General features: G+C 43.9%; 1 protein-coding gene across 1 annotated transcript in view; it reads left to right on the top strand.

The window, feature by feature from the left end:
* Positions 1–23,809, top strand: part of LOC138295492 (calpain-2 catalytic subunit-like) — a 196,360-nt gene extending 172,551 nt beyond the window's left edge. The window contains exons 19-21 of the mRNA XM_069233832.1: positions 15,790–15,906; positions 20,730–20,788; positions 21,537–23,809. Of these exons, the coding sequence (XP_069089933.1) occupies positions 15,790–15,906; positions 20,730–20,788; positions 21,537–21,560 (200 nt within the window). The 3' untranslated portion in view covers positions 21,561–23,809. The remainder of the gene's footprint in view (positions 1–15,789; positions 15,907–20,729; positions 20,789–21,536) is intronic.
* The last annotated feature ends 496 nt before the right edge of the window (positions 23,810–24,305 follow it).

The raw sequence follows: 24,305 nt of genomic DNA, 5'->3' as shown, positions 1-24,305 counted from the left end.
AGTGACTTTCAAGTCACACAACCCCTTCACTCAACACCAGTGGGGGGAAGACTAAGCCAATTCTACCAATCTTGGCAGCAGATTACAACAGACAATTGGGTATTAGCAATAATCCAACATGGCTATTGCATAGAATTCCACAAATTCCCACCAAACATCCCTCCAAAAACACGCAAAATGTCACCACAACATTTAGAACTTTTAGGACTAGAAGTTCAAGCACTACTGCAAAAGGATGCAATAGAGTTAGTACCAGTACAACAAAAAAACACAGGAGTTTACTCCCTGTACTTTCTAATTCCAAAAAAAGACAAAACATTAAGACCAATATTAGATCTCAGGACACTAAATACCTACATCATATCGGACCACTTTCACATGGTCACACTACAAGACATCATTCCACTGCTCAAACAGCAAGATTACATGACCACATTAGACCTAAAAGATGCGTACTTTCATATACCGATACACCCTTCTCACAGAAAGTACCTAAGGTTCGTATTCAAAGGAATACATTACCAATTCAAAGTGTTGCCATTCGGAATAACAACTGCACCAAGAGTGTTCACAAAATGTCTAGCAGTAGTAGCAGCACATATCAGGAGACAACAGATACATGTGTTTCCTTACCTGGACGATTGGCTAATCAAGACCAACACAGTAAAAAAGTGCACAAACGACACCACATATGTCATACAAACCCTTCACAAACTGGGTTTCTCCATCAACTATACAAAATCACACCTCGAACCGTGTCAGACACAACAATATCTAGGAGCAACCATCAACACATCAAAGGGAATTGCCACTCCAAGTCCACAAAGAGTGCAAGCATTCCACAAGGTAATAAGTGCTATGTTTCCAAACCAAAAGATACAAGCAAAATTTGTGCTAAAACTTCTAGGCATGATGTCATCATGCATAGCCATTGTCCCAAACGCAAGACTACACATGCGACCCTTACAACAGTGCCTAGCATCACAATGGTCACAGGCACAGGGTCAACTTCAAGATCTGGTGTTGGTAGACCGCCAAACATACCTCTCGCTTCTATGGTGGAACAGCAACAATTTAAACAAAGGGCGGACATTTCAGGACCCAGTGCCTCAATACGTTATAACAACAGATGCTTCCATGACAGGGTGGGGAGCACACCTCAATCACCACAGCATTCAAGGACAATGGGATGTACACCAAACAAAATTTCATATCAATTACCTAGAACTGTTAGCAGTATTTCTAGCGTTAAAAGCCTTTCAACCCATAATAACACACAAATACATTCTTGTCAAAACAGACAACATGACAACAATGTATTACTTAAACAAACAAGGAGGAACACACTCAACACAATTGTGCCTCCTAACACAAAAAATATGGCAGTGGGCGATTCACAACAACATTCGCCTAATAGCACAATTTATTCCAGGGATCCAAAACCAACTAGCAGACAACCTTTCGCGAGACCACCAACAAGTCCACGAATGGGAAATTCACCCCCAAGTTCTGAACAAGTACTTTCAAATTTGGGGAACACCCCAGATAGATTTGTTCGCAACAAAAGAAAACGCAAAATGCCAAAACTTCGCATCCAGGTACCCACACCGCGAATCACAAGGCAATGCTCTATGGATGAGTTGGTCAGGGATATTTGCATACGCTTTTCCCCCTCTCCCTCTCCTTCCATATCTAGTAAACAAGTTGAGTCAAAACCAACTCAAACTCATACTGATAGCACCCACATGGGCAAGACAACCTTGGTATACAACTCTACTAGACCTTTCACTAGTACCGCATGTCAAACTACCCAACAGACCAGATCTGTTAACACAACACAAACAACAGATCAGGCATCCAAACCCAGCATCATTGAATCTGGCAATTTGGCTCCTGAAATCCTAGAATTCGGACACTTAGACCTCACACAAGAATGCATGGAGGTCATAAAACAAGCTAGAAAAGCTTCCACTAGACACTGCTATGCATCTAAGTGGAAAAGATTTGTTTGCTACTGCCATACCAATCAAATCCAACCATTGCATGCCTCTACAAAGGACATAGTGGGATACTTACTACATTTGCAAAAAGCGAATCTCGCTTTTTCATCTATAAAAATACACCTCGCAGCAATATCTGCTTACCTACAAACTACTCATTCATCGTCTCTATTTATAATACCAGTTATTAAAGCATTCATGGAAGGGCTAAAAAGAATTATACCACCAAGAACACCACCAGTTCCTTCATGGAACCTTAACATCGTCTTAACAAGACTCATGGGTCCACCTTTCGAACCCATGCATTCCTGTGAAATGCAATATCTAACCTGGAAAGTCGCATTTCTCATTGCAATCACATCCCTCGGAAGAGTAAGTGAAATACAGGCATTTACCATACAAGAACCATTTATTCAAATACACAAAAATAAAATAGTTCTAAGAACAAATCCAAAATTTCTACCAAAAGTAATCTCACCATTCCATTTAAATCAAACAGTAGAATTGCCAGTGTTCTTCCCACAACCAGATTCCGTGGCTGAAAGGGCACTACATACATTAGACATCAAAAGAGCACTAATGTACTACATTGACAGAACAAAGCTAATCAGGAAAACAAAACAACTGTTCATAGCTTTTCAAAAACCACACATAGGAAATCCAATCTCTAAACAAGGCATTGCTAGATGGATAGTCAGATGTATTCAAACATGCTATCTTAAAGCCAAAAGAGAATTGCCTATTACACCAAAGGCACACTCAACCAGAAAGAAAGGTGCTACAATGGCCTTTCTAGGAAACATTCCTATGAGCGAAATATGTAAGGCTGCAACCTGGTCTACGCCTCATACATTTACTAAACACTACTGTGTAGACGTACTAAATGCACAACAAGCTACAGTGGGCCAAGCTGTACTAAGAACATTATTCCAAACTACTTCAACTCCTACAGGCTAAACCACCGCTTTTAGGGGAGGTAACTGCTTTATAGTCTATGCGAAACATGTGTATCTGCAGCAACATATGCCATCGAACTGAAAATGTCACTTACCCAGTGTACATCTGTTCGTGGCATTAGTCGCTGCAGATTCACATGTGCCCTCCCGCCTCCCCGGGAAGCCTGTAGCCGTTTAGAAGTAGATCTTAAATCTTAAACATTTGTACATTTGTAAATAATTATTATAAACTTTTTATGTACATACGTATTCACTCCATTGCATGGGCACTATTTATAGCAAACAACTCCATCCTCACCCTCTGCGGGGAAAACAATCTAAGATGGAGTCGACGCCCATGCGCAATGGAGCCGAAGAGGGAGGAGTCCTTCGGTCCCGTGACCAAAAAAGACTTCTTCGAAGAAAAACAACTTGTAATACTCCGAGCCCAACACCAGGCAGCGGACTGTGCGAAACATGTGAATCTGCAGCGACTAATGCCACGAACAGATGTACACTGGGTAAGTGACATTTTCATTATGGTGTTAGAAGGAACCCTATGATGAAGAATGCTACCTAAGGATGGGTGGAGGTTTTTGCTTCTAACAGAAAAATATTTCTGGAGCCATAGACAGTTGGTATAGCTTGCCACCAGAATATTTAGATTTCAAATACCTTGTGTACCATACATTAAAAAGTTGGGAGGAAGTACTCATTGGTCTTTAAATACCACTGGCCCTTTTTTGTGTTCTAATGTCATGTGTTACTACTAAGACTAACCCTCGTGGTTTCGATATGTGTTGTGCCACATAGGGGCTACAATACTCTGCTATTCAAATTAATAAAGGTCTGGTGGAAATGATAAAACATAATCTGCTACCTATGATAAGCTTTAACTAAGCTATATTACACAGAATGGATGCTTCTAAATATCTCACTGTGGGGTAGTGTACAGACATTTAAAATGACAGCTGGACCCAGGTTTAATATATATTTGTCATGCTGCCACTCTCGATCCTTAAAAGATTACTTATTCAGATTGACTCTATTAGATTGCACGTATGGAGTGGTTATAAATGCTCAGAAGGCACTCTTATTTGGATCTTATTAGAACATAAGCTCTCAGTGCTTGTGGTTTACTCTTTTGATACTACTCCCCTGGAAGTAGATAATCCTGTCATTAGGGCCATGTTCATAGCTTGGAAATCTGCACATAGATTGGTTGGGACACATCCAGTACTTAATACAAAGGCACGAATATGATAAAATGCAGGTATTCCGATTTGTGGGAGGATAATTTATTGGCCATAGTGGCTTGAAGGTGGTTTGAGGAATAGTTATCAACTTTTGTATGGTGGACTCCCTCGTCCCTTTCCCAAGATGCAAGTGGGCAGGTGTAGGAAGCTGCCTCTTTATATAGTGGAGCAAAAAGTAGTACACTGTGCAAAGAGTCCAGGCAAACCCCAAATATATCACAAAGGCACAGATTACAACCCAAATGCTTTCTTTTGTGGTGGTGTGTCAAGCACTTAGGTCTATCAGAGAGTAGTGTTAAGCATGTAAGACACACACTCATACAGTAAGTGAGACACACTCAATAAAGAAATCCAGCACCAATTTATAAAAAATAGCATATACTTTTATATAAACTTTGATACCAAGATCACCAGAATCAAGCGAGTATGTTTCGAATTATGAATTTTTAGAGTCTGCAAAAGCTGACAGTGCATTTTTCATATGCTGTGATGTTATCCTATGGAGGAAGAACAAACTCTGCATACAGGTATAGTACAGCGACTTATAGGACCATTCTCCTGGACTTAGGGTAAGTATGGGGCAAGGTCCAGGCCACACCAACAGGTCACTTCGGGCGGCTCAGGGACGGCTTGTAGAGTGGTGCAGTTCAGAGTCTGGTGCCCCGTGTGAGTCTATGAGGATCATTCTGGTCACAAAGTTGCTGCAGGGCTGGACTGAGAGTCTAGTCTGGGCGAACCACCAAGGGGGTTCAAGTCTTGCGATGCTCGTAGATGTAGGGACACCAGTGGTCCTGTTCTCCTCTGTCTGGGGCGTCCGGGTGCCGACGTGGTTTGGACCGTCAGGTTTACCATCACCATGGGTGGTTGCGGTTGCGGGGCCCACAGAAACAGACTGCAGACATGGACTGGGGGTCCGGTCTGGCTGATCCAACAATGGGGCTTGGGTCTTACGAGCCTAGGGAACGTAGGGACACCTTTGGTCCTCTTCTCCTTGGTCTGGGGCATCCAGGTGCAGTGGACTGTCGGGTCTTTGCCACTGAAAGCGGTTGTGGTGAAGGGGGGTCTGCAGAATCAGGCTGCATGTGCCGGTGGGAAGTTCATAGGGCAAACTCGGGGTGAGCTCCATCTCCGGAGGGCTCACTTCAGCTCGGGCTAGGTAGCTTGAGTGCAGTGAGGCTGTCCGGCATCTGATTTTTGGCCGTCCCATTCCCCACAGTGCTTTCTTTGGGTGCCTACAGATGCAGGGAAGGAGCTCCTCTGCTCCAAGGGAGTTTTTCTTGGCAATTTGCAGAGCACTGGCAGCTCTCCCAGTTCCTTGGAGGCTGCAGTGGCAGGACAGGTCAGTTGCTCCTCGAAGGTCGGGTGCAGCATGCCAGCTAGTAGGGTTGTTGCTAAGTTTGTTGTGCTCTTCGGTTATTGGATTCAGCAGGCTTCTTGTCCACCTCTTCCTTTGTGTCCAGTGAAGATCTGAGGATCGGGTATCCGGGGGGCCCCTAAATACTCAATTTAGGGGGTAAGGGGAGTGAAGGGTAATAGCCAATGGGCTACTTACCCTTAAGGTCACTACACCCCATTGATGATCACGTCCTGTGGGGAGTGGGCATCACTCTGTCCAGCTTTCCACCACACACAAGATGATGAAATTTGCTGGGCTATGTCCACTTCAGGCTGGTCACCCTTGGGGTGTGTCCAGCCGAGAAATGCTACATGCCTCCAGCATAACTAGTTTTCCCAGCTGTCCAGGTGCCAGATGGGCCCTGGGCATGGAGGTTGGCATCCTCCTCTGAAGAAGGCAGGTTCTGTATACCAAAGGCTGTGGGATTCTTTGAAGCTGCTGCCTTGGAATGCAGGTCATCCTGTGGGGAGGAGAGTGTAGCACCCCTGCCCGAGTAGGCTTTCTTTCTGACCTCCAGAGAGCAAAGGCTCTCATCCTTGGGGTCAGATTCTCGTCTGTTGGAGGCAGACTGGTTAGAACTAGTCAGTGAGCTCACCAGCGGTCAGTAGGTTGTCAGGGGGCACCTCTAAAGTGCCCTCTGGATGCATGTATTAATAAACCCATCACTGGAATCAGTGAGAGATTATTAATACAAGATGTTGATACTAGACATCCCTATTTTCAGTGAAGCCATAATGTAACTGGGGAACTTGTATTGATTGACCTGTATCCAACACATGTATTTGAAATGGCTTCCCTGTAATCACTTAGTATGTCTAAGAATCAACAAAGATATATCAGGGGCATATCTGCTCGTGCAGATAAGTCTTCACATGCAATATAATGCACCCTGCCTTAGGGGCTGGGAGGCCTGCTGTAGGGGTGACTTACATATATTGCACACAGTATTAGGGGACAAGGCACACAGGCTGTGTGCTATGTCGTGTTTTCAGTTTTAGCTGCACCAAGACACGCAGCCCACAATGGCGGTTTCCATGTGCTAGGTGAAGGGTCCCTGAGGGTGGCATAATACATGCTGCAGCCCCTGAGGACCTTTTTTGGAACCCATGCCCTAGGCACCAGGGGTGCCATTTACTAGGGACTCAAAGGGGGCCAAAGATATTGCCAGTTGGGGAACAGTTGTACAATTTTAGGGAAAGAGATCTGGCACTGGGGACTTGGTTAGCAGAAACCCAGTCTTCTTTCAGGCAAAATTGCATCATGTTACAGGCAAAAAGTGGGGGGTCACCATGTCAAAAAGGAGCACTTTCCTTCCTTTCCTTTAGGAACCCAAATGGAATCTGTTGTACCATATGCAATATCTATACACATTCTTTCAACTTTTGATTGAAATATAGATGTGTGGTGATGTTCCCCGCAAAGGTAGATTTTGTCCTTATAGCACCTCAGGAGCTATTGTGCTTGCCTCCCATTCTCACATATCTTAAGAATGTCTTTCAGGCATAAACTACCCTACTTTAGATCTAGACCTACAATGAGGAGCATTAATATGGCTGTCAAGACTTATTAATAGTAAATTTCTCTTAAAGAAAATCCCTCCCCTCTATGCCAAAGAACTATAATAGATGATGTTATCAATTTGGAACACAGATGAACTGAACTATGAGACATAAATATTATCCCCTCATAACACTGCTCACCTCCTCTTCATATTGAAAGTAAGATTGTAACACCCACTTGCAATGCTATACATACTATGTAGATTATGACAATTTGCTGTGAAGGTCAGGTGGATGCACCTGTCTTCATTGTTTAATTATCCTAATTTTTTAATACATTTATCTTCCTGTTTGCCTCACTCTCCCCCTTTATTCATACCCCATTTTCACCCCCTTATCACCATTCTTAAACATATTTGTATTCGTGAGTGTTGAGATATACAGGCTTAAGTATTGATTATCAGCAGAGCATTGTTCATGATCATGTGTATATGTAGCATGTCCTCCCTGAAACATACTGCAGTAAGTTATGACTATGGGCTGTACAAATAAGTCTTGTGATTTTTCAATAAATAAATGTTGTCAAGAAAAAGAAAATAAACGTCTCTCCCTTGAATTAGAAGACCTGGTCTTTGTATGTCATGCAATGATTCCTAAGGCCTCTATTTCCAAGAAATAAATGCACTTGGATGGATATGTTGTGAAACACGAGTGTAGCATTTACACACTGTGTTCGCCTGTTTTAAAGGCATGTTCAATACAAAAGTTAATATTACATTTAAATCATCCATGATGCAATTTTCATTGATAGCCCTACTCATCAAATAATGCTGCCGATATATGGAACCCTGGAGCATTTCCATAAGAGATAATGTTTGTAGCATGTGTGCCGGCAGTAGATATCTATGCTCTGCATACTTCTGCCATTTACTGTTTGGCTTGGATGTTTGCAAGGTTTTTTCCTTGAAGCCTTTTGATACAAGATATGCTATGACTCCTCCTTTGTTCTGCAATATACATTGCCATGGATTTCATCTTAGATTGTGTGTTTTTTCCCCCAGTCAGGATCAGACGTATACCAAAAGGCACAGACCCTTGCTGGAAATCTAGCCGTAATCCTTCCAAGGCTGCCAGGGATTCCAGCTCACACCCTAAGTTGATGCCCACACTAGTAGTCCCATTTACGCTGGATCTGAGGAATCGGTGGCTCTGATTCTTTAAGATCTCCAGGAGGAACTTGATGCTAGACAGAATCATCTCTTTATTCAGATATCCCCTCCACCAAACACTTCAGAGACCAGAGAATGCTTATCTTCAAAGTGCCTCCTCAGAGGGCCCCTTAAGAAACATAGGGACTGGAGCACAAACCATTCCTCATATGAACCACCTCCACCACCTCCTCCACCATGCTCATGCACACCACCTACTCTGTCTCAACAAGAGTCACCTGAGGAGTCCCCACACACCTTTTCTGGTCCAGGCAGTCCATATGAGCCCTTCGATCAATATGACCAGTCCTTAGACTCAGAGCCACTGATGACTCCTGGGAAGACTAGAATGTCAACCCTCGAGGTGATCCTGACTTGGACCCCTCCCAAGTTAGGGCATTTCTACTTGATGATACCAGGGCCTACCATGAGGTCATCCAGAGGGCTACTGTACATCATAAAGTGGACAGCCCAGGGTAGGAGTCAAGGCTACAACACAGACAAACCACAGTCTTACCATAAACAGCAGCACACCTTCCACCAGTAGTATGGCAGGGATTACACCAAGGGTACAAACAGGGGAAGCAACAGAGGGAGGGGCAGTCGCTGAGGGGATTTTTCTGATATCTGAATAAAGAGACGCTTCTGTCTGGCATCAAGGACCATATGTATGAACACTTTTTCCCATAGACACAGAATGGGTAAAAACCTTTGCTACATCTGGCCCCAAGTTTCTTCTGGAGATGTCAAAGAATCAGAGCCTCCGATTCCTCAGATCCAGTGTAAATGGAACTACTGGTGTAGGCATCAACTTTGGGTGTGAGCAGGAGTGTCTGGCATCCTTGGAAGGCACTGGGAGCATCTTCCCCAGGCAGGAGTGCAGCTGTCAGGAGGTCAACACAGCAAGGCAGCAGCTCCTTCAGGGTATCAGTCGAGCAGAGTGCAGCTCGGCAGAGTGGCAGTCCTTGCAGCAGCACAGCAGTCTTTCTTCCTGGCAGAGTATCCACAGCACCAGAAGTGTACTGAGTTGGTGGTCTCAGAGATCTAGTACCAGTACCCAGTTTGTGCCTTGGAAGTGGGGGAGACTTCAAAGAGAGTCTTTGAAGTGTACAGATGCCCTCTCTTTCTGCCCTGGCTCCAGACTCACTACAGGGGGGTATGCAGGTCTTTGTGAGCGGCAGGACACTGCCCTTTCAGGTGTGTCAGCACCTCCCACCCATCCTGCCCAGGATGGCCCATCAGGATGTTGATGCTGTATCAGTCACATCTAAACTCCCTTTGTGTGTGGCTGTCTAGGCGAAAGCACAAGCTCAGATGTCACCCCACCCCAGACTTTTATTGGAGGCAAGCAGTAGGCAGCAAATGGCTAAAGGAAGAAAATTGGCAACTTTCTAAATGGCATTTTCAGAACTGCTATTTAAAATCCAACCTTGCTTTAAGTTGTGATTATAAATTGTGAGTTCAGAGACACCAAACGTGACAAACTTATCTCTCCCAGATTGAGAATTACACTTATAAGATGTAATAAGGTAATCCCAATGTTATCCTATGAGAAGATAGGCCTTGCAGTAGTGAAAACATTTTTCACTATCAGGGCATGTAAAACTTAAAAGTACATGCCCTGCCTTTTACATACATTGCACCATGGCCCATGGGTTCTAGAGGGCCTACTTAAGGGGTGATTTATATCTGTAAAAAGGGCAGGTGTAGGCCTGGCAAGAGGTTTATTTTGCCAGGTTGACATGGCAGTGTAAAATTACACAGACAGGCTCTGCAATGGCATACCTGAGACACGGTTAAGGGGCAACTTAAGTGGGTGGCACAATCAGTGCTTCAGGCCCACTAGTAGCATTTAATTTACAGGCCCTGGGCACATGTAGTGCACTTTACTAGGAACTTATAAGTACATTAAATATGCCAAACGGGAATAAGCCAATGTTACCATGTTTAGAGGAGAGAGCACATGCGCTTTAGCACAGGTGAGCAGCCGTAAAGTGCTCAGACTCCTAAAGCCAACAAAAACAAGGTCAGAAAAGAGAAGGAGGAAGGCAAAAGTTTAAGGCAACCCTTAAGAGAAGGCCATTTCCCAACACTAGCTCACACTCTAGCCGCAATTTCCTGCTCCACAGTTTAGGATCCACTATAAGTGCCACCAGTCCCACCTCCAACCTCAACATATCCAGCCTTTTCTAGGATCCTTATTAAACCCACCCCAATAACAGAGTGTTGGCATTCTACCAGCTGCTTCATTTTTTTCAGCCCAATCTTCAGCACATGGTCAGTACTGTGATGCACCTCCTAGGTATGAGGGCCTCATTCATCTATATTGTACCCCATGCCAGGCTCCACATGTGCCCCAGACAAGAGTAATTTGCGAGGCAATGATTACAGGTGGAGGGACACTGTGAGGATCTGGTGTTGTTAAGAGCCATTACTCAACTCTCTCAGTGGTGGAACTGCAACAACTTGTTGCAGGGAAAGTCTTTCTTATATCCATTTTCACAGGTGACCATTACAAAGTACACCTCCCTTACTGGCTGAGGGGTGCATCTCAACTCCATGACTGTACAGAGGGTGCAAGCCCTTCAACACAAGGGCCGCCACATCAATTACTTTGAATTGCTGGCCATACACCTAACCATCAAAGCCTTCTTCATTTAAAGAATGTAGTTGCTATCAAGACAGACAACATGACAGCCATGCTTTATTTACAGAAAAGGGCAGAACACACTCTCCCTAGCTCTCAGCACTAGTGCAGGGAATTTGGAATTGGACTGTCCGCCACAATGCAGCCCCATGTGCAACATCTTCTCAAGGTGGACAACAACTTTGCAGACTTGCTCAGCAGGATTCATCAAGTGTATAAGTGGGAACTCCATCTGCAAGTCCTATGCAAGTAGTTCCAGCATTGGGACAACCGACAATAAGCCCTGTTCTACACCTCTGACAACTCAAAATGCACAAACTTCACCTCGTTGTACCCTCATCTACAGTCCATTGGCAATGCACTTTGGATGTACTGGTCCTGGATCTTTGCCTATGCTTTTCGTCTTCTGCCACTGCTCTCGCACTTGGTGAGGAAACCGAGAAAAGCATTCCCAATATTCAGTCTAGTCTCTCCCAACTGGGCCAGGCAGTTGTGATACTCCATGCTCCTAGAGATATCCATCAGGCCCCCCACCCACTGGAAGCTACACCTCAGGCAGGCCTCCTTACACAGAGACAAGGTTAGATCAGACATCTAGACCCGAAACAGCTCATCCAAGTGACCTGGCACCTGAGGTCCTAGAGTTTTGGCTATTGTGATCTCCACCAGGAATGCAATACCATTCTCCACAAAGCATATGAGCCCACCACATGGGTATGTTACGCTGAAAAGTGGAAAAGGTTTGTGCACTACTGCTTTTCCAAAATCTTGGACCCTCTAAAGGCTAACATCCAGGACACCGTCTTCTATCTCTTACATCTGCAAAATGCAAACCATTCCTATACATAACTAAATGTATACCTCGCCTACATTGCAAAACAGGGAACATTCATCCCTCTTTAAAATCCTTGTGGTAAAGCTTTTCATGGAATGTGTTTAGAGGGTCAGACCTCCTCAAATACCTCCTCTCCCTTGTAGAACCTTAAAATTATCCTTCCAAGGTTCATGGGGCTATCCTTTGAACCTTTACACTAATGCCCCTTACAGTTAATGTTGTGGAAGGTAGCCTTCTTAGAGATCATGACTTCCCTCAAGTGCATTAGCAAACTGCAAGCACTCACCTTCCAAAAACATTTGTTCAGATTCACAGAGAATCTCAGGCTCTCAAGACCAATCCTAAGTATCTCCCCAAGGTGGTATCACCTTTTCACCTCACTCACACTATAGAGCGCTCAGTCTTCTTTCTGCAGCTACATTCAGTAACCAAGAGAGAGAGAGCTCTCCACTTGCCAGATGTTAAAAGAACTCCTATTTACTACATTGATAGGATCAAGCCCTTTCGTAAGTCTGATCAACTATTTGTAGCCTTCATGACAAGTGTCATCCCATCTCCAAAGCATCCATACCACAAGAGAGTCTTACCTGTACCTTCCAAGGCACACCCCATCCATTAAGGAAGAAGTACTATGACTTTCTTGGGAAATCCCCCTCCAGCTGATATTTGTAAAGCCGCCACTTGGTCATCACCACACACTTCTACCAAGCAGTATTGAGTGGACATCTTAGCCTATCAGCAGGCTTGGGTTGGCCAGACAGTTTTAAGGACTTTTGTTCCAGATATCTGCATCATCTACTCACTAACTACCACTTGTGAAGGGCACTACATTATAGGTGATGCAGAGCATGTGTTTCTCCTGCCACTCATGCTGTGAATGGAAAATGTTACCCTATAAGCATCTGTTCAGTCTGTAGTGCTGTAGAGTCACATGCGCCCAACCCTCTTCCCTGGAAGTATGTGCTGATTACAGATCTCTTCTTTTAGTGCCCAGTTAACAGACCACAATATGCATGGTGTACCAAGCTATGCTTACTTGACACTATATACATTCTTACTCGCTGAGCGAAAAACAATCTAAGATGGAGTCTAAACCCATGCACGTTGTAGACCAAAGGAGGAATAACAGCACATGTCGAAAGATTTCTTGGAACTTGTAAATATTCAAGCCTAAAACTAGATGGCAGGAGAATGCAGATAATGTGAATTAATAACTCTACACCAGTGTTTCCCAACCTTTCGTCCGGGGGCCCCGGGGGGCCACCAAGCCTCCCAGGGAGTCCGCTACTGCTTAGAAAATGTAGTAATATTAACAGGTTAGGTCCCCAGCTTTCAGTAATGACTCAGTGAAGGGATCCCTGGATTCCAATAATGATTCAGTGGGGGTCCCCGGGTTTCAATAATAAAAGGGGGGGTCCGAAGACGTCAAAAGGTTGGGAACCACTGCTCTACACACTAGGAACAGAAATGTACACAGTAAGTAGCATTTTCTATATGAAAACTCTCTAGATTCATTTGCTTGATAGTAATCTGTTTGTTTTTAATCTAAAAATACGTATAAGCATATAAATTCATTAGAGTGCAACTAAGTCGCTGGCAAACCTCTTTAATGAAACATTTACGAAAGGCAACAAAATGAAGAAAAGGAAGGCAGACAGGCTACACCGCTATGAAAATGTAAATTGACACTATTCAATTAAGGGTGCCAATAGCACGAGTAACCCACCACGGCTGGCGGTAGTGATATTTTAGTTATGTTTTACACCTTGTGATCAGGATTCCTGGGCACCATACCAGGCTCTTCCCTATTTTTATTTTCACTTTTCTAACAGGAAAACTCAACTAAATATCATTCTTTTACTTTATCCTTAGTGCGCTTCCAATCAAGCAGTGTTATTCTAGGACTTTCTGGAAAGAATTTGATCATTGTTTGCATTTCGCTTCACAACTTCTCTCTGGTATACCTTGCTGTTTGTAAAGTGTCCCTCCTTTTGCAGGACGAAAGAAGGGAAAGGTCCCACTCTCAGCATGTGTTCTGTGTCTGATATACACACAGTCTTGAAATGTAATCAGAATGTGAGGCAAGCAGTGTCATCTTGTGGATTTTGAGGCTTCTGTCCAGGCATATTTGGGGGGCCTGTTTAGAACAACTTTTGTTACCCAAAAGTTGGTAATTTATGTCCTATGGTTCCAAACAATATTTAATTTTGTGTGGGAACGCTGATATCCTCCTAAAATTACTGCAGCATGAGCCGTAAAATTGTTGCCTCCTTCAAAAGCATCCTCTGTTGACCACATCAACATATTTCACATTCTCCTAATATTAGGTTCAAGAAAGCTCAAGTTGTCTATGGTAGCCTCACAGTCCCAGGCCTCTGATATTCAGCACCCAGCAATACCCAAGCACGTACGACCACTAGTCTGCAGTCTTGCAGAGCCTGTGATGTGAGGTGCTTCTTACACCATCCTCCACGAGAGTTGCAATGCTGCATTTCATGTGAAAATAGAATCTACTACACTTCCTGAGTTCCACAGGTGTACTTGCAGACTGACTCTATTATGGCTGTTGTATGGAAAAGGCTTTCTTTTACCCATTTATCAGCTGCACCACACAAAGAGAGCAAAAGAATCAGGCCTTTTACAGTTCCAGAGGTCGTGTGTGGTGTTCTGTAGCATAGAACAGTCATAAGGACTTATCCAGCCTTCTTACACAGACTGGTCTTGCACTCATATTCTTCTATCCACAGCCTTGCCTTTGTTTTTCCAAAATACTGCCTCTTGAGCAGAGAGGATATTACATATAATACATATTAGATGAGCCTTGTATTTTTACCAGGGCGAAACTATGGATTTCAGAAAGTCCAAACATTTCTTTTTCAATTATGGGCCTTTTTATACATTTGTAGCCCTGTCGATACAGTCCATTTCCAGATGGATTGGTCCCAGTGTACCTCAGTGGTTACAGAAAGCTAACAAGTCCCTTTATGGGAATCCTGAACTCCTTTCCATTATTATTCACACGGTGGAAACCTGGAGATCCATTCACACACTTGAAAGACTTCACCGTCCAAGATACAATTCTAGTGCTGAGAACCACGCGAGTTAAGCCTCCTTATTCCACTTTGTTAACATGCATATTCTGATGTGTTTCTCGGTGGCCTTTTAGAGAGAGGAACCACGGAAATCAGAGTGTATGGTTAACAATGAAGATCCCAAGATGAAGAAGGGAGGTTTACTTACTTCCTAGTGACTCTTCGGTGGCATCCTAAACAACCTACCATCCTGTCCGGTGGCCACATCGCAACGGCTACATGTAAAATCAGGATCCTCAGATTCCATCCAGATGAAATGAAGCAGTTGCTTTTGCAGAGCACAATAGAATTGGTGTGCCCTTAAAAGGGCAGTGTCAATTTTCAGCTTCAAAAAGCTGCTGCTTATATGACTCAATTTTCCTAATTTTCTTTCCTCTTTCCCTTCAGAAAGATTTCATTAAAAGGCTTCCATGCAGTTTAGTTTTCATGAAGTGCATTTTCTATCACCATTGTTCCTTTGTTAAATTAAAAAACAAGGATAGCCTGCAAATAGGCACTTGTATTTTAAAAAAAATGTTTTTTTTAAACTGCAATTTGGAATCTTGCTAAAAGTGCTCTTGTATCCTGCATTTGGGAAGGAGTGTTCAACATTCATAGTTATCAATAAAGATTTCCATGATGGAGAACTGGGTTTACACTGAAGTAACTTTTCCTCTTACTTGGAACGTAATAAAAGAAAAACCCAAATAGCTCCTAATCACCTTCAATGTTTATTAATGTGTAGCCTAACTCTGTGTAATAAACCTATTGTGTTTTTACTTCTATAGCTCTTAATCACATTTGATGTTTATTAATGTCTAGCCTAACTCTGTGTAATAAACCTATTGTGTTTTTACTTCTATAGCTCCTAATCCTCTTTGATGTTTATTAATGTGTAGCCTAACTCTGTGTAATAAACGTATTCTATTTTTACTTCTATAGGGTTTAAGTTAAACCGCTCCATGCACCAACTTGTTATTGCACGATTTGCAGACGAAGAGCTTAACATCGACTTTGATAACTTTGTTCGATGCCTAATTCGCCTTGAATTTATGTTCAGTAAGTAGGATTTAGTACATTAGTTTAAAGTTCTTCTCATATGTAAGATTTGTTTATTTATGTTTTTTGTGAGCACAACAGTTGTTTCTGACATATGATCACTGTTCAATAGCAAAAAGCAGCACAAGTGTTAAGAACATCTAAGTGTGTGATTACACTGTAAAGGAAATGTTCTGCAAGCTCAGACTACACAGTTGTTAACTGATTGTAGGAAGTTGGCTCTGTATGTGCTATTTCAAAGTAAGGAATAGCATGCACAGAGTCCAAGGGTTCCCCTTAGAGGTAAAATAGTGGTAAAAAGAGATAATACTAATGCTCTATTTTGTGGTAGTGTGGTCGAGCAGTAGGCTTATCCAAGGAGTAGTGTTAAGCATTTGTTGTACATACACATAGACAATAAATGAGGTACACACACTCAGAGACAAATCCAGCCAATAGGTTTTGTTATAGAAAAATATCTTTTCTTAGTTTATTTTAAGAACCACAGGTTCAAATTTAACATGTAATATCTTGTTTGAAAGGTATTGCAGGTAAGTACATTAGGAACGTTGAATCATTTCAATTGCATGTATACTTTTCAAGTTATTCACAAATAGCTATTTCAAAAGTGGACACAGTGCAATTTTCACAGTTCCTGGGGGAGGTAAGTTTTTGTTAGTTTTACCAGGTAAGTAAGACACTTACAGGGTTCAGTTCTTGGTCCAAGGTAGCCCACCGTTGGGGGTTCAGAGCAACCCCAAAGTCACCACACCAGCAGCTCAGGGCCGGTCAGGTGCAGAGTTCAAAGTGGTGCCCAAAACGCATAGGCTAGAATGGAGAGAAGGGGGTGCCCCGGTTCCGGTCTGCTTGCAGGTAAGTACCCGCGTCTTCGGAGGGCAGACCAGGGGGGTTTTGTAGGGCACCGGGGGGGACACAAGCCCACACAGAAATTTCACCCTCAGCAGCGCGGGGGCGGCCGGGTGCAGTGTAGAAACAAGCGTCGGGTTCGCAATGTTAGTCTATGAGAGATCAACGGATCTCTTCAGCGCTGCAGGCAGGCAAGGGGGGCTTCCTCGGGGAAACCTCCACTTGGGCAAGGGAGAGGGACTCCTGGGGGTCACTTCTGCAGTGAAAGTCCGGTCCTTCGGGTCCTGGGGGCTGCGGGTGCAGGGTCTTTTCCAGGCGTCGGGACTTAGGTTTCAGAGAGTTGCGGTCAGGGGAAGCCTCGGGATTCCCTCTGCAGGCGGCGCTGTGGGGGCTCAGGGGGGACAGGTTTTGGTACTCACAGTCGGAGAGTAGTCCGGGGGTCCTCCCTGAGGTGTTGGTTCTCCACCAGCCGAGTCGGGGTCGCCGGGTGCAGTGTTGCAAGTCTCACGCTTCTTGCGGGGAGTTGCAGGGGTCTTTAAAGCTGCTCCTTGAAACAAAGTTGCAGTCTTTTTGGAGCAGGTCCGCTGTCCTCGGGAGTTTCTTGTCTTTTTCGAAGCAGGGCAGTCCTCAGAGGATTCAGAGGTCGCTGGTCCCTCGGAAGGCGTCGCTGGAGCAGAGTTCTTTGGAAGGCAGGAGACAGGCCGGTGAGTTTCTGGAGCCAAGGCAGTTGTCGTCTTCTGGTCTTCCTCTGCAGGGGTTTTCAGCTAGGCAGTCCTTCTTCTTGTAGTTTGCAGGAATCTCATTTTCTAGGGTTCAGGGTAGCCCTTAAATACTAAATTTAAGGGCGTGTTTAGGTCTGGGGGGTTAGTAGCCAATGGCTACTAGCCCTGAGGGTGGGTACACCCTCTTTGTGCCTCCTCCCAAGGGGAGGGGGTCACAATCCTAACCCTATTGGGGGAATCCTCCATCTGCAAGATGGAGGATTTCTAAAAGTTAGAGTCACCTCAGCTCAGGACACCTTAGGGGCTGTCCTGACTGGCCAGTGACTCCTCCTTGTTATTCTCATTATTTTCTCCGGCCTTGCCGCCAAAAGTGGGGGCCGGGCCGGAGGGGGCGGGCAACTCCACTAGCTGGAGTGTCCTGCGGTGCTGTGACAAAGGGGTGAGCCTTTGAGGCTCACCGCCAGGTGTTACAGCTCCTGCCTGGGGGAGGTGTTAGCATCTCCACCCAGTGCAGGCTTTGTTACTGGCCTCAGAGTGACAAAGGCACTCTCCCCATGGGGCCAGCAACATGTCTCTAGTGTGGCAGGCTGCTGGAACTAGTCAGCCTACACAGACAGTCGGTTAAGTTTCAGGGGGCACCTCTAAGGTGCCCTCTGTGGTGTATTTTACAATAAAATGTACACTGGCATCAGTGTGCATTTATTGTGCTGAGAAGTTTGATACCAAACTTCCCAGTTTTCAGTGTAGCCATTATGGTGCTGTGGAGTTCGTGTTTGACAGACTCCCAGACCATATACTCTTATGGCTACCCTGCACTTACAATGTCTAAGGTTTTGTTTAGACACTGTAGGGGTACCATGCTCATGCACTGGTACCCTCACCTATGGTATAGTGCACCCTGCCTTAGGGCTGTAAGGCCTGCTAGAGGGGTGTCTTACCTATACTGCATAGGCAGTGAGAGGCTGGCATGGCACCCTGAGGGGAGTGCCATGTCGACTTACTTGTTTTGTCCTCACTAGCACACCCAAGCTGGCAAGCAGTGTGTCTGTGCTGAGTGAGAGGTCTCCAGGGTGGCATAAGACATGCTGCAGCCCTTAGAGACCTTCCTTGGCATCAGGGCCCTTGGTACTAGAAGTACCAGTTACAAGGGACTTATCTGGATGCCAGGGTCTGCCAATTGTGGATACAAAAGTACAGGTTAGGGAAAGAACACTGGTGCTGGGGCCTGGTTAGCAGGCCTCAGCACACTTTCAATTGTAAACATAGCATCAGCAAAGGCAAAAAGTCAGGGGGCAACCATGCCAAGGAGGCATTTCCTTACACTGATGTATACCTTGGGGAAAACTGATCTATAAACTGTCTGACAGAGATGCATGTAAACACGGAATTAAGGTGAGAACATCAGGCCAAGATGGAATACAAGTACTGTTAATAGCCTTGTGTAAAATTAGCATATATCCCCTACACCAGGTGTCTTGGACCGTGTAGGGCATCTTGAATTGATCTGAAGGGACTGTCAGGCTCAGGGTAAGGAGAACATGTATTCTAACTCTGGGGAACCAAGCAAACATCATTCTGAAGAGTGCAGTGTTTTAATGAAAGAAAAGAGTGGCAGTGAAGCACTCTGTAGTGGGCCATTAGTAGTATTTTTGTCACTCATGCCCTGTAGGTGTCCAAGTGGGGGATCCAAATTAAGGTCACTTGCTCTGTGGGTGCCATCACGCTTTTAGGGAGACTGGGCCACCAATAGCTTATTGGAAATCATATATTTAATTGCATTGTTAAACTGGAAACCTAAACATAACTGCAATGTCTGAATTATTAAATATGTTCAGGGTTGCCGATTTTATTAAATTAGTGGGAGAAAACGTGTTTGTCATTCTGGGGGCCTGGTTAAATGTTTAAAGACCATTGATGTATATTAGATGAAATAATTTGGTACATCTGAAACCGAGTCACTCTCTCCTTCAACAAAATAACCTTTGCTACATATATGTGAGTGTTGTTACAAACCAGCCATAGATCCATGGGGAGTTTCAGTGATACAGCGTTGCATCTTTTTTCCTTTTCCATTAGACTGAATTTGATATAATTCTGTGGTACCAGTGAAGAAGTATTCCACATCAAATCGTATACACTAATACAGTTATTTGTAACCATTAAAATTATATCCTGAAGGGGCCACGGGTCATTTCAGGAATTGCATTGATTACGAAAGTTGAATCATTTTAAAGACTTTTAGGATCTGAGGAATCTCAATGAGGAACAAAGATTAAACCATGTATTTCTGTAGCCGATTTAGATCTAAAGGTTGCACTGCTGATTATGTCCACAGATGATTGGCACAATTAAACACTTAGGGTCAGATTTAGTGAATTTGTTGTCCTGCATTACACAAGGGGGAAGCCCTGTGCAGACTCACCTGCTGCTGCTATCTTCCTCTGTGCTGGTGCTCTTTAAGGCTGCTTTGCTCGATACACAGTCTCGGAGGTCAGTGTGCATTGTCTAGCATAGGATCCGGAGTTGAAACGTGCTCTTCGAGCACAAATTACTATGCCTAAATAAACATAGAAGGATCCCATTCAATAGATATTTGCTGTGAACTTCACCACACATGAAAAACATGGGTTATTCAGACAAGTGAAAACATTTTTCCTTGTTAGTGCTTGATTTGTGAAGCTCAGTCAGGCTATCTTAGAAGTCCAGGCTTTGTGTCAAAAGCTATGGGTGTTTTGCACTGTAAAACCGCCTTTCTGCAAAGTGGTACAAATCAACGCAGAGTACTTTTTGTACTAAAAATTGACAAATTGTCATCACAAAATGCCTTTTGCACTGGAAAGTAAATGCCAATGTGTTGGTTTGCACCACTTTTCGATTAAACAATGTGTTAGTAATTCTGCGTCTTCTTACAATTAGAAATTTCCAACATTTGCTAAGAGGAGGATATTTTTCGCACCTCAAGAATAATATGAGCACTGGAAAGCAGCATTTGTTCATAGAGAAAATACTGCATATACAGTGCGTACGCCAAGTGAGCATGTAAATGCATATGCAAAAAACAAAAACATAAAAAAACATTCTTGAACTAAAACCTGTTTCAAATTTCAAAGCATTTGTGTAAAATGATGTATACTAGTGTTAAACTCTGCTGATCTCAAACTATAACCAAAATGTAAAGGACCATTATGCAAAGATAAAAGATAATTTTCCGAATGGTAATCCACTTGCTCACTGGCGTTTTTTTCTGTTTTACAGAAGTGTTTAGGAAACTGGACGTGGATAAAACTGGAACGATTCCGTTGGATTTGCTCAACGTAAGTTAGAATGCAATCTCTGGACTTTACAAACAGTCCTTCAGAAGGAGCTCCTGTCTGACTGACTCCTTTCCCTAAGTTTAGAGGCCCTTCTCTGATTAGTTCACATCAGCTAAGGTATGAACCAATCAGCATCTTCCGAATTTTTATTGTTTTAGCCACCACGTGCAGAGAACTTAGATTGTAAATCCCATATCTGCAGGTGCCAGTGGGTCTAGCAATAGAGTATACAGGAGATTTCAGAGCCTATATAAGCTGTAGTATCTATGAGCCAGCCAAAACAATGTCTGAACTCACAAACCTATCAGGGTGACAGCCAATCTCCTAGCAAATCATAGCCAAAGGGGACTGGGGAGGCGGGCGTTCTTTCTCCTATTGGCACTTAAGTTATGGAAGTCTCTCCCGCTGAGCCTGAGAAGCGAAAAGAATTGGCTGTGCTTTCTCAAGCAACAAAAAACTTTCCTCTTTCCAAAAACAGAGTAAAAGTCGATCGCTTTCCGGTATTCTTCAGCGCTGGGAAGCCCGGTTTTGGGTAGCCATGCGCTTTTTAAAATCTGGTAATGAATGAAAGAGGCAGTGTGGGGCTCTACAGCTGTAAGAACACCTGGTAACCCTGAATCCAGATTCCTAGGCTGGGGAATCACCAAGAACCGCAGATTTTGAGAAGGCAAGAGAGTGAGTGAAGTTAAATTAAGTACATACTTGTGGGTATTTTCCTAAAGATTTGCCTTCTTCTTTTTTCCTGCAGTGGTTGTCCTTGACCATCATCTAAGGTGGAAGCAAAGAAGAGCGGCAAACTCGGCTGAAAACTTGTTTATCTCATGGAGTTAAAGATGTTTATTATGCAACAAATAGAGAAAATATATATATGTTTAAATATGTGTATATGGAATGTTTAGGTTTTGTACCATCGTTTATAAACTAGGTCTATTTTTATGGCACCTTTCAATATTAATGAGTTAACAGTCAGGGGGAACTTTGACGCGCAATAACGCATGTAAAACATTGTCCTCATGACATGAAATGTAAGGTTCATAGGTAAGAACACTCCCACCAGGCTCCTGCAGCACTAAATATTGGGAGGTTCCACCCTGCCTTATCTATAGTCGTGGGACCACTGGGTTTCTGATAGCAGAGCAGCAGTGTTTGATTTGTGGATTTGTACCAATGCTGACGGTGCGGATTACCAGAATTTATTTGTTAACACCGCACTTACTTATGGCAGTCTACCACATAGTGGCACTGCCTGTCTATTTGTTAGTGGATCACATCAGTTTAACAATTAAATAGACATTTAAAAAATAGTTCTAGGGTCTGTGGGCCATTCTTAAAGCTTTGGGTGGCTTAGACCTGTCCAAATTGTCAGATTTATAGGAGTCTGGCAGAAGGGAGCTTTAATAATTGCATGTGGTAACAATGGCAGGTCCAGTTGGTATTGCAAGCTGCAGTGGCCTCCTGAGCAATACCTTGGGCCCTGGCACTTATTTATTTACAAATTAAGCACTGCTGACTAGGTAGCCTGGTTGCCAGGTCACAATGGCACCACCCCACCCTATTTACTGGATCTAGCCCTGGTCTGCCACTTTTCATATGGCAGACAGGCAGAGAAACCTTAAAATGCCAGTTACCTACAAGGAATTATCTCCATGTACAGCGGGCTTGAAATATGGCGCATGCTTGGCCTTCATCCATGGCTACAGTGCAGAACCGAGATCCCTGCCTTCCTGTGCATAGCAGGTAGCCATCTGTTTGCGAAGCAGAGGTCAGGGCCTCTGCTGGGCTGGCAAGCCACCCACTGCACCTTAAATGGGCCCCTTGGTATTAGAAAGAAAAAGAAAGCTCACAATAGAGTCTCTTTTGCAGCCTAAGCAAGAAATCTGTCAGCATTCTGATAGCTGGACCCACAGAGCATGGCACAAACAGACAAGATCTCAAAATAAGAGAACTCAAGAAACACAAAGAGCCTCCTAGATGTAACTCTATTGTTGTAAACAAAGAACTGAACCACATATTTTGTTTGTCTCCAGCTTTGGTGCCAACTCCTTCCTTGATGTTCCATCTCATTTATTGGATTGTGTTGTATTTTCATTTTCCGCCTTTAGAAACCTTATAGGTCCACTGAGCCTGAATGGAAAGTGTCAGCTGGTCCTGTAGCATACCTTTTCCTACTTTCTGGTTTGACAACTCCTTTCAACAAGGGGCTTCTTTACAGATAATTCAGATGTTTATAGAAGCAACACTATTGGCCACTGCAGAGGCACAGCTAAGCGCAGGGTCCATCGCAAGTCTTCAGCCATTCTCTAAATGTGTAACTGTAACTAGGGTTTCTAGCCTGCAAGCCCTTCTGAATGCAGGCAGTTTCTTTGATGATGTCCACTCTGGCCTCCGATCTGCTCATTGCCTTAGTGTGAGATGACGTTTTGGGCACTCTACATGGTTGAGTGGCTCCTCATTTGCAGCTTTCAGTGCTCTTAGGCCCATAAACTGCGGGTGGTCTTACAAACACCTAGCGGAGCCAAGGAATAGCATGACTTCCCGGTAAGCAGGGGAGAAGTTAGATGGAACCATACTTACCCGTTCCCAAGGGCACAGCCCAGCAGAGAACATGAATCAGGACAAGAGCCTCCACAACTCTAACACTTCTCTCCTGCAGCTGTAATTATTCCTTCTGGAACTAATGACCTCCCTGACTGTCTGGCCTGCCCTCAGTAGAACCAACATGAAAGACTTTCGTCATCTTGTGGTAACAGTCATCACAGTAATCCGCACAATGGAAGCACCTACTATGCAAAATGGAGATCATCCTTACCTTCCGCAAAGCCTTAAAAAAAAACCTCCACTGCCAATTTAAGCTGGCCAACATTTCAGCTTCAATTCTTCTACAAACTATCCATTCCTCCTCTGCATGCACACTGCAAACAAAAATGATAAAAAGTCTGTTGAAGTGGAAAATGGTTTGCAGTCTGATAAGTTATCTTGTTAGGAATTGAACGGGTATGACAAAATAAAGACTAGATTTTATCTCATGTGCTGTAGTTATTTTGTCCTCTTCCTTGTCCTTCTTTGCTGCATTAAAATCTGGTAGAGACTTTGACTGCAGATTCAATTATATGATTGAACAAGATGCAGGGTTTACCCTGTGATGATAGAATGTACTAGATGGGAGTGGTCCCGCTGCTCAGTCGATGATCAGAGGGGCAAAATGTGGATAGTAAAACAAACTAGAAGTTTGGAAGAGTTATAAACAGTGAGACAGGAAGTATTACAACCATTGCACATTATGTATAGTGTACACTATGGCCCTCATTAGGAGTTTGGCGGGCAGAGGAGGCCACCCGCCAAACTCTTCCCGTCTTCAGACCGCCTGTGTGGCCTGAACCCCGCCGGCCCTATTATGAATTTACCGCAGGGCCTTAACACTGACGCCGGCTCCTAATGGAGCCGGCACTAATGTGGCAGTGTGGCTGGTGCAGCAACACCTGTCATGCATTCCACTGTGCATAATTCACGCAGTGGA

Source organism: Pleurodeles waltl, chromosome 5 (assembly GCF_031143425.1).
Source record: "Pleurodeles waltl isolate 20211129_DDA chromosome 5, aPleWal1.hap1.20221129, whole genome shotgun sequence".
Classification (NCBI taxonomy): domain Eukaryota; kingdom Metazoa; phylum Chordata; class Amphibia; order Caudata; family Salamandridae; genus Pleurodeles; species Pleurodeles waltl.
The sequence above is the reverse complement of the archived record's forward strand: the minus strand, read 5'-3'. Positions and strand labels throughout refer to the sequence as shown.